The 10764-nt window shown below is 43.5% G+C and overlaps 1 protein-coding gene and 2 long non-coding RNA genes across 6 annotated transcripts; 2 read left to right on the top strand and 1 right to left on the bottom strand.

The window, feature by feature from the left end:
- The first annotated feature begins 1151 nt into the window (after positions 1-1151).
- LOC124699401 lies at positions 1152-1724 on the top strand. Its single transcript, XR_007001377.1, has 3 exons — positions 1152-1245; positions 1323-1394; positions 1588-1724. It is a non-coding gene; the product is annotated as an uncharacterized LOC124699401 (long non-coding RNA).
- A 430-nt stretch (positions 1725-2154) lies between these two features.
- LOC124699402 lies at positions 2155-2768 on the top strand. Its single transcript, XR_007001378.1, has 3 exons — positions 2155-2282; positions 2406-2496; positions 2570-2768. It is a non-coding gene; the product is annotated as an uncharacterized LOC124699402 (long non-coding RNA).
- Positions 2769-4284: 1516 nt separating this feature from the next.
- On the bottom strand, positions 4285-10244 carry LOC124703370 (filament-like plant protein). 4 transcript variants are annotated; one of them, XM_047235585.1, is made up of 6 exons: positions 10054-10244; positions 8874-9037; positions 7633-7739; positions 7233-7524; positions 5069-7044; positions 4285-4901 (listed from the first exon to the last, which is right to left on the bottom strand). In XM_047235585.1, the coding sequence occupies exons 3-6, from the start codon at positions 7657-7659 to the stop codon at positions 4581-4583; spliced, it is 2616 nt and encodes an 871-aa protein (XP_047091541.1). In that variant the 5' UTR covers positions 7660-7739; positions 8874-9037; positions 10054-10244; the 3' UTR covers positions 4285-4580. The 4 variants fall into 4 exon arrangements, with proteins under 4 accessions (XP_047091541.1, XP_047091540.1, XP_047091542.1 ...); XM_047235584.1 differs by lacking the exon at positions 10054-10244 and adding an exon at positions 9761-10043; XM_047235586.1 differs by lacking the exon at positions 8874-9037.
- Positions 10245-10764: the final 520 nt, after the last annotated feature.

Below are 10764 nucleotides of genomic sequence, written 5' to 3' on the forward strand. Positions count from 1 at the left end.
TCAGAGGAAGGGGGCGACGCCAGCAGGTGATGCCAAGACTAAGGTGGGGCGGAAGATGGCCGTGGTGCATCGGAGGCTCTCTTTGCTCGGAAACGGTGGCAAGCACGTTGATTACGATGACGGTTTTGAGCCGACGACGGTGAGAACCTACACGAAACATAATCATCTGATCCAAACATCTTAAAATCGTTACTCCCCCAATTCATATTACTTGACGCTAATATAGATTTATCTAGATACATTGTAGTTGTAGATACATCTATTTTAGCATCAAGTAATATTGATCGGAGGGAGTAGTTCAGATATACATCATATGACGTTTTTGATTTTTCCACGGTTGGTCCATGAACCAAACATCTTAAAACCATCAGTTCAGATAAATATATTATTTGCGTGTGTTGTCCTTTTAGTGGGAAGTCCTGACTGAGACTGTTGTTTGGCCACTTCACTAGTCTTTTCTGTCAGAAATTTCATTAGCATTATATCCTTTGTCTCTGAATCTTGGATCAAACTTACCATGTGGAACTGCCGGACAAACTGAAAATCATATGCTTATTATGTCTTTTCTTATAGTGCTCATTAGCAATGAAGCGGGCCTAGTAGAAATACACAATGGCTGCACGCGTTCTCCATGTTGTTAGGGTATTGATATCTTTTTGACAACTTCATATGCTTATTATTGTTATCGTTGCTGAATTTATGCTTTACAGAGTTCTGAGTATCAAATGCATCTTCTCATATAGTATACTACGGAAATTGATTCTGCCACGGTTGGTCCATGAATCAAACTTCTTAAAATCGTCATTCAGATAAATATATTATTCGTGTGTGTTGTCTTTTTCATTGGAAGTCCTGACTCAGTTTGTTTGGCAACTTCACGAATCTTTTCTGTCAGCAAGTTAATTAGCCTTGTTTCTGAATCTTCGATCATACTTACCAGTTACCATGTGGGATTGCCTGACAAACTGAAAATCATATGCCTATTACGTCTTTTCTTACAGTGCTCATTAGCAATGAAGCGGCTAGCAGAAATACACAATGACTGCATGCATTCTCCATGTTGTTATGCTATAGTAATCTTTTAGAAAATGATGTTATTAGGCTTTAGTTCCAACTTCTTGTGATGCAATAATAAGATTTTGGTGATTGCAGGATGAGAAGCTTGCTACTATTGTTGGTCAACAATCTAAGGCAGTTGATGACTGTGATGATCCAGATTGCAAGGACGAATTCGTTCCTTTGAGAGTAAATGTTCTATTGCTTTAGCTCTCTTGTATATACATTAAATGGGGCACAAGAGGCTCAAATTTTGGTGATTGCAGGGTGAGAAGGTCGATGCTGCTGTTGGTCAACAAGCTAAGGCAGTTGATGACTGTGATGATCCAAATGACAAGGTCGAATTTGTTCCTTTGGAACTAAGTGTTCTATTTCTTCTGTTCTCCTTTATATACATTAAATGCGGCACAAGAGGCTCCGTTCAGATTTCAGTGCATCACTTTAAATCAAAGGAACAATGTCTTGACATTGTCGCAATAGTTCCCCATTCTTTTTTTCCTTCTAGATCATATTTTTGTAAATTGCTGACAGATCATGAGGCCCACGAGTGTGGAGAATGGGCAAGAAAGGCGTCCAGGCTTTCTTTATAAACAAGGAGCAAGAATGTCTACAGGAGGTAATCTAGGCTTTCGTTATAAACGCGGAGCAAGAATGGCTGCAGGTTATAAAGTAAGATGCACTCAAAAAATTTGATCTTTTATTAGTTTGTGTGATATGAACATGTCCTATCAGGAAAGTCAATAGATGGAGATTTCAATATCAGTTATGAACTCATCATGCTTCCTATGGCTGGATACTGTTAGAGTGGCGTCTCATGGCTCTTTTCGCTTTCTTTTCCTGTTCTCTAGTTCTGGTTAGCAATTTTGTCTACACTTTCTCATAAGTTCTGGACTATTTTAGGTTGCAGTCATCTAAGTAGTGCACTTGTTGTATTTTCTCGTTCTTCTAATACAAAAGATTGGCATTTTAATGCATGTTCATGGGCTCATAATTCTTCAGACATTTTGACTCGTCGAAAAGTTTCATAACTCAGATTATTTCTTATCTTCAGCTGCGCATGTAAACAGACATTGAATTCATTGTTGTGCTTTGTTTGGTTGCTTTATTTTCAGAGGAAGGAGTGGCAATTAGGGTCCAAATCTTCTAGCAACAAGGAGGAAGAGAAACCAACGTTGGTTGATAGCAGAAGCAGCAGTATTCAACTCGTGAGACCGACAAGATTTAAGGTCAGTATGTTGCTCCGCTGTTCCTTCATCATATGTTGTTTTCAAATGCACTACATGAATGCCACCCATTTGTCGATAATATTCGATACCAATATGATTAACGTGATTGACTATTGTTTTCAGGTGTGCACAAGTCCAGAGAACAGGTTCGCTACAACTGGTGGAGCGTCTCATCACCCGAGTTTTGACACGTCCACTCCAAGCAATACCTTAGGTGAGTTGAGAGTACTATTATGATTATTCTGCAATATTATCATACTAATCATGCCCCATGTCCTTCGGCGCAGAAGAAGAAAGTTCAGATGAAGATGAGGATTCGGAGGTTACCCCATCAAGCAGCAACACATTCAGCGATAATACCGATTTTGACGCTCTTAAAAGCTTTGCAGACTTTAATATCATCCTTGATGATTTGGTCATCGACCGCGAATTACTCCCCGGTCACCTGCGTAGGAAGTACTACCAGCTCTGCTGCGACAGGAAGATGTTCCTCCATAGGCATCTGATGAAGCCCATAAACCCTGTGCTCGCCGCAGGAGTAATCTCACAGACGGTCGACATCGCTCAGGGCATCAGGACCTCCTATGCCTCTTCCTCTTTCCTCGAGGACCTTGCGTTTTGGAAGACGACCCTGGAGGCCTTGGAGGGCCTGGGCATGGACATTGCCTTCCTCCGCAAGCGCGTCGATGACCTCCAGGTGGTTGTCCTAGAGCGAGACCGTGAGCTGGAGAAGATCAGAGCCCTCGGGTCGGAGTTGTCAAGCCTGAATGACGCTCTGAAGGGCCTGGGCATGGACATTGCCTTCCTCCGCAAGCCCGTCGATGACCTCCAGGTGGCTGTCCTGGAGCGAGACCTTGACCTGGAGACGATCAGAGCCCTCAGGTCGGAGTTGTCAAGCCTGAATGACGCTCTGAAGGGGGTGGGCATGGAGCTGGATGAGATTGAGGAGTTGGCCTCGAAGATTGAGGAGTCGGTCGCGAAGATGAAGGTGGCCTTGGGTATGCCGTAGCTGCTGACAGCACCATGGTGATCGACTACATCTTGTGTGCACCTTCAGTAGTGACCAACACCACGCAGCTCAGATTTACCTTTTCTAGTTTTATCCAGCTAGGTTAATTGCCACAACAACGAATCAGGATACTGTTTTCTTTTTGTGCACGTCGATGAGCTTCATTTCGTGTACATCAATGCTGATGAACAAGTAATAGTTCATATCACTAGCATTAGGCGGCATTTGTAATAGCTGTTTGCTGTTCCGTGAACACGCATGTGCGTGAGACTCTGCTGTTTTCTTTATCCTTGTGTAATGAAATTCGATCCATGGGATCGTTTAAAAAAAAATGCCAATGAACAAATATAGCGTGGTTTCAGGGTTTATTGTCAGTGCTCTTCGTTTCTTCCTGCAACAAGGGATGACCAATTTACGTAGTCTTAAATTGTCAATCGGTCAGCATTATAATACGATCCGAATGCTTAGTTCTTAACACAGGTGACGTCTTAACGAGATGTCGAGATCCTGCATCTGCATAAGGAGCCAACTTTAAATTAAAAAATATTTTTTTCTCTGAATACGCACATAGAAAAAGTGGTCAGCACTACTTACCTACGGACATGTTTCCACAGTAGCCAGCCACGGCCATGATATGCGACTTAAGGCTGCACTCTGAAAATGATATGGGAGTAAGAAAATTATCTTAGGCTTTGGTGTTGTAAGAGGGTGTCGCCAATTGTCCACTGCCGAGCACACCCTACTTAAATCTGTGAAAATGGTAGACGTCTAGCGTTCGCTGCCTTGGGCAGAACCATCCGTCTTCAGGTCGGCAAGAGCTGTAAAAGTTAGTTTAAAATAAACATATATACTACGTATTTCTTTCGATTTGATATGTCAAATGTAACATGTTGCCAAGCATGTAAAAATTCTGGATTTTGTCACAGGGGTTGTAGTTGTCACGGGAACGAGTCATCTGACTGTAACCGTCCGCGCACATGGTGATTAGCAAACAAGCAAAACGGTGAACTACATAACGTAATTCTAGTTTTTACCACTCGAAGCATTTGACAAAGGTTTGTTTGCTGTTGGGTAACATTTTACTGCGAGCCTACAAGTAGCAGCTGCATCTGCAGTAACAGTTGAATACCAAAACACCAAGGAGAAAGTAAAAAAACTGACAGGATTTCCAAAAGGGCAGCACAAATCCGGGTGACCATGGAGTCTCATCTACCACCAGGTGACCACTGATAACAACAACATCCCGAAACAGTTAGATAACTTATGCACAATCTCTTCCCCATCAGATCTCACTTTCTAGCTTTGCTCCTGTAGCTACTAATCGATGATAAACCGCCCGAGAAAAACGAGGACCGCGACGGGGATTCGACCGCAGGAACAGGCGAGATGCGGCTCCCGTTGTTCCTTGGAAGATCCAGACTGTATAGTTCATCGGCGAGCGGCTCAGCACCACCTTCTCTGAAGTCCAGCAGAGTGTCCTTGGATTCCAGCTTTTCAGGCTGGGTCGCGACACCGTCAAGGTCCGTCAGTGACTTGAGCTGAAGGCCAAGGTTAGCGATCGTCTTCTGGCACTCCGCGAGTTTCCCCGCAGCACTGGCGATTTCTTTCTCCTGCGATGAAGATAAAAAATTGAGACAGGTACTCCAATTAGACCCTATGGCTCCAGATGTGCTTAAAATCTAGGCCACTAGCAAATATGGATCATGTTTAACCAGTACATGTAAATGACACAATGCTAGTTATTTTGGACTAATGCGGATAACTTATAAAAGATTACCTGCTTGAACTTCAGGTCACCATTTGTGTTGGCGAGTCGCCAAAGCTTTGCCTCCCGAGTGTCCCTTGACAGCTGAGCCTCCAATTTGCGGCACTTTGCTTCATACTCTTCCGAGAGCAGCTTCTCCTGCTCAATCTTCCCTTGCAGCAAGGTCACCTTGTTTGTCAGTTTCGCGAGTTCCAGATTTGCTACTTCAAGCTGACCTTCCATTACCCTTCTCCCCGACACAGCATCCTCTGCCTTGGCAGTCAACTCTACCAGCAATGCAATCTGATCCTTAAGCCTCGTTTCCAATGACAACACCTTCTCCTGGAGCTTCATGGTCTCCTGGTGTGCAGACTCAAGCTCGGACCCCAAAACCTTTCTGATGCCCTCCACTGCCTCTAGTTGCATCTTGATCTCTGAAGAATACTCCCTCTCCTTTGCTGCATCACACTCCAGTGCACTCACAGTTACATGCAACTTTGCGATTTCTGAGTTTGCTACCAGGAGCTGAGCCTCTAACGATTCTTTGGCAGACTCCACCGAACATGTTCTCTCTGATTCAGTCTTCATAGCCTCTATTTGTGCCAGAAGCTCTTTGTGATGCATTTTCTCCATTTGCACCTCGCTCTTCAGTGTTTCCATAATTCCTCTCAGTTGCCCTATTTCTTTTTGTGCGGACCGCAACTGTGCCTCCAATGAGTCTTTAGCTGCCTCTGCCATATTTGAGGCTGCTTTGTGCTGCGCAGACAGAGTTTTCTCTGCGTCAATCTTCTCTTCCAAGATTGCCATGGCATTCCGAAGATTTGCTACCTCTACAGAAGTGGATTCTAATTGCAACTCCAACTCTTTCCTATCCCCACTTTCTTCCAATGAAGCCACAACATCCTGAAGCTTCTCAACTTCTGCTGACTTTGACTCCACCTGCAAAGCCAGAGATTTCCTCTCACCATCGAACCGTTCAGCTTGTCCCAAAGCAGCATTTTTTGACTCATTTGCCAGATTTAACTGCATCTGTAAGTCAACCAGCTTGTTGTTAGCTGCCATGAGGGTGTCACGTGATTTGTCAAGCTGATTTCTAGCCTCTGCAAAGGCCATCTCAAGCTCCTTTTTCTCGTGTTCGATCTTTCCAACCTTTTCTTGCAATTCTATCATCTGGAGCTGTACTGCTTCAGTTTCGACTCTTGATATATCTCTGGTCACAGTCTGGTCAGAATCAGTTTCTGCTCCAACGCTAGAGCTTGTGTGGTCTGCTTCAGGCAATGCAGCCAGCTTTTCCATCTCAAGGAAGTCATCCATCATGTCAATCTCAATGGGATTGTTTACAAGATGTCTTGTGCCCTCATTGCTGTTTTTGAACTGATCGAGTTCTGCTACCAGAGCTGAGGCCCACAAATCAGAATTTTTTATTTCACTGTCAATGGCTAGCATATGCTCTCCACTATCAGACTGGCTATCAGTCAGAGATTCCATGCAAGCATTGTTTAGAACAGGCCTACAAGAATCATTGGCTAAGGAAGTTCTACGTGTCACATGGCGCAACCTACGGCATTCCGCCTCGACTCTTGTAACTTTTTTTACACTTTCCAAGTGTTGTTTGCTCGCAGTCTCTGCTGCTTGGTTGCTCAGGTCTCGTTCCAGTGCAAGTATCTTCAATTCCTTGGACAGCGTGAGCATCTCGATCTTGAGATCTTTGCTCTCTTTCTCTGCTACCTGAAGTTTTTCCTGCAGATCAGAGGCTTCTAGCTGCTGTTTCAGGTCAGCAATAATGTTCTGGAGCTCAGACATCTCAGACTCAAACTCCTGGGACTTCTTAGCAACTGCATCACGGATTTTCTCCTCTTGTTCTTCTCGTGCCTGGCGAAGCTGCCTGACACATTCCTTGAGGGCACCATCCAAGTGGCTGACTTGATCCTCCAGAGAGGTATTCTTCAGAGATGAAGCATCAAGTAGCCGCTTCAGGTTACTAACTTCCGCCTCAGCATGTTCCCAGCCTACAATTAACAAAAAACAATGCAATATGAGTTAAGTCCTACAATATAAAGTAAATTCTTGTTGATATCATTTTTTTTTGCATCAATCAGTTTCCTCTTTCATCATGCTAAACTGATTCTGCATAAAGAATCTGAATTGCAATCCCTTATTTGAAATAGTTTTATTAATTCATACAGAAAAATAATACCTGCTACAGCATCTTCTGCTACTTTTGCATGCTGCTTCACCAAGTCATCTTTAGCATTGATAGTCAAAAGAGCAGCGGAAAGCTTCTCACTCAAGCTCTTCACAGAGCCCTCTGGTGGTGGTAATTGACCAAGCTGCAGGGAAGAATCATTTAGCATTGTCGTCAATGCTAGCTTATCACCTGAGGATTTTCCTGCTTCAGTTTCTTGATTCTCATCATTTATAATTCTTGAGCGAGCTTCAGGTGATTGGCTATGATTTGGGGAAGCACCACTGGAGATAGGTTTGGCATCCTGGTATTTGCAGAAAGTGAACAAGAATGAGTGTTCCATGCAAAGCACTTGCCAAAGATATTCAAATTTATGAACATACAAAGACATCAAGAGATCTAATCACTGTACCAGATGAGTCATTCCATCCTCCACCATCGCTCCTCTCTTTTTGAAAATTTGAGCTAGACAAATATAGTAATCTCGCAAACCACCGCAGTGGAACTCAAGCTTGAGACCTGTTACACAACCACGAATCATTTTAGAACTGAGATAATACGTGAGTCTGAAGCAATCTATAATGGGCAACACATTATGGAATTCACACAGAACTTCTTAAGCGATTGACATAGCCATACAAACATTTCAACTAAATTATACAGTTTTAAGCAGTAACAGTATAAATTGTAACCTAAGAATTCAAGGTATAACATAACTTTTCCCTGTGTGTATTGGGGATATCTTCCTTTATTAGGACGAAAACATAGGAAACAAAAAAATTAAAAACAAATTAAGTAGCATGGCTATACTAGTTTGAAGTCATTACTCAGTAAACTAAGACTGTTAAATGCTACTCTCTCCCTCTAATACAAGGCCTACAGATTTTGCAATATTTTTTCAAAATATCCATGTAGAAGTTGTGACTTTCTCTCTTTTGTCTTCATTTATCTCTTTTCATCATTTATGGCTAAACATACATACTGTCTATTCTCTCTCATATTCTCAAGGAAATAACACTACGGTTACCATGGTTATTCATCTCTACTACTAGTGGCGTCTTTAATTCCTGTATTAGACCAAAATACAGATTATAAGCTGAAATGGAGGAGCTATCAAGATTGCCACTCATTCATTTGTATTCTCATTATTACCTAATCAGTAGCCCTGAACCGTTGTACAAATAAATTAAAATGCAAAAGTGTTTCTCAAAGGATGAAGGGAACAAAAGCACTTGAACTTCCACCCAAACACCTCAACCTATCAAGATTTTTATTTCAAGCTAGTACTATTACTAATGTCCAGCTACTTTCACCCTCTGTTTATGGTAAAGCGTAACATCAAAGCTGGTGGTACTATCCCTTTTTTGTTCCAATAAGGAAAAATATGGCACTAAGAAAATTCCTGGAAGAGTATAGCAATGTATGAGTATGTCCCCCCCAGAAACAGGTGAAACTGTGAAGCTGAGTGCTCCATAAATCAATCCAAGACAGTCTATGCTGATTACATGCTTCAAGGTTGCTTTCCAAAATCTCGAAAATAACACCCCAACTATCGCCATGATGTTTCTACTGCACACGAGTGGCTATATTGAAATAAAGAAATATACAGGATGTCCCTTGAAAACAAAAACAAATGAACATATGGAGCAGAACCTGGTCATCGAATTAACGCTCAAAGTGTGATGACGCCGAAGTGGAGCTCACACTCTCCCCTTGGGTGCTCTCCTACACTTGTGCTTTGAGACCCAACCCCGGCGATCTACAGTTGTTCCCTTGGTTTATTGGAGACCACCAAATGCAGGGCTTAGGTACCGATACTGAAACAGGCAGCAACAGAGAAAAATGTTTTTAGCGCCACATCCTATCAGATTACCAGCCTAAGATCCATATCAGGCAGTGAAAAAAAAACACTCCTGATAGAGCAAGAACAGCGGCATACTTAGCGATGAGGTTACCAAAATCTTTGGAGCAAAACAAAATCAGACATTCCACTGCGCAAGTAGAACTTTCTGAAATTCAAGACCGTAAACAAGACAATAAACCCGACCAGAGCATGAGTAGGATCCAAGAAAGTGGCAAATGTCAAACAAGCAAAGATGTCTACTGCGGAACACTCCATTGGCAATCAAAACTAGTCCAGTAGCCTGCTCCTAAATCCCACCTGGCATCAAACTGAAAACCCTAAAATAAGCAGAGCAGTGAGCCCCAGCTCCGGCGGCTGAAATCCAACCAAGAAACCAAATTCGCTCACCTCGCACGAGACAAGGATTGCAGCAGCGGGAGGGCGCCTAAATCCCATACAGAATCTGGTCGAAATCCCAGACGGGGGACAGGACGCAGAGCAAGAGCTGCAGAACCCCGCCGAAGAGGGCCAGGAAGAAGGAGCAGGAGAACATCTCCCTTTTCCAAATCCACGCGGAAAAAGTAAAAGTCGAAAAGAAGAAGGAAGAAGAAGAGAAGAGAAGAAGGATTGAGCAAGAAGGGGCAGCAGGCCATTAGTGGAAGCGGGGACACGAAATCGGGGCAGCATTAATTCCTACCTGGGGGCGCAATTAATCCCGTCGCATGGAGGGGGAGGGCATCATCCCTTCTTCACATGAACCGTGTGAACCCGTTTCTTCCCCTATCAATCGGCTGGCCACCCCACCGCCCTCCCGTCCCCTCGAGAAATAAATCCTCTTTCTTTCTTGGACTAACCTCTTGATATGGAAGCAAGAGAAGGAATCACATTGCCCGACCGCCCTCGAACTGGTAACAGATCGAAGCGGCGACAGGGGACGAGGAGGAGGAGAAGAGAAGCAAAGTGGGAAAGAGGAAGAAGGGAGGACTGTACCAGGGGAGCCGCAGCAGCAGCAGCGTCGTCGCAATGTGGAAGAAAGAAAAGCGGCGGCTTTGGGGAGGGAGAGGAGCGTGGGAATCGACGCGAGGATACAGAAATCTGCTCCTATCTTTTTTTCTTTTTTCTCTCACCAATCCACTCGCATACGCGTTGGGCCTCCCCTCCTATTTCCTTTCCCGCCCAGGCAGCTCAAGCTACTCTTCTTCTTCTTCGGTTCCTCCCCTCCTTGCATCCCCTCCTCTCAACAGTTGAAAAGTGACCATATCCTCATTTATTTCCTTTTGACGGTAGCATAAAAAACAAAATTCAGTATAGTGTTACAGTAGAATGTTTTATTTTTTTCCCTTTTGACTAAGTGGGAAATGCTTCTGCCAGTACTGCTACTTGTACAGTCCTACAGTGTACAAGTGCTATCATTTTTTTCCTGCATACACTGTTACTTGTACTGCTCATAATACTTCCTGGCTTTTGAGTTTTGACCAGAGACTTGTACACCAGCGCTACTGTAGTGAAGACTTTGTACTCCAATACTCTGTTGTCTACTGCCCAGCGGAGTATAGTATTGTTGTAGGGCGGTGCTGCTTATTAATTCAACGGGCGATTTCAAATTCGTACTACTATGTTGTAATCTTCATGTACAAACTTTGAGGATTCAGATTTGTTTATCTTCCTTTTGTCTCTTCTTCCAACCCGGTGGGGACCACA

This window comes from Lolium rigidum, chromosome 3, assembly GCF_022539505.1.
Source record: "Lolium rigidum isolate FL_2022 chromosome 3, APGP_CSIRO_Lrig_0.1, whole genome shotgun sequence".
In the NCBI taxonomy this organism is placed as follows: Eukaryota; Viridiplantae; Streptophyta; class Magnoliopsida; order Poales; family Poaceae; genus Lolium; species Lolium rigidum.

Bases quoted from the DNA above. Each gene is read 5' to 3' on its own strand.
- LOC124703370 (XM_047235586.1), bottom strand. From the start codon at position 7,659: ATGGTGGAGGATGGAATGACTCATCTG. The intron at 7,045-7,232 runs GTATTATTTTTC...TGTTAATTGTAG, and splicing joins AGCAGAAGATGCTGTAGCAG to GCTGGGAACATGCTGAGGCG. The intron at 4,902-5,068 runs GTAATCTTTTAT...TCTTCATCGCAG, and splicing joins GTGACCTGAAGTTCAAGCAG to GAGAAAGAAATCGCCAGTGC.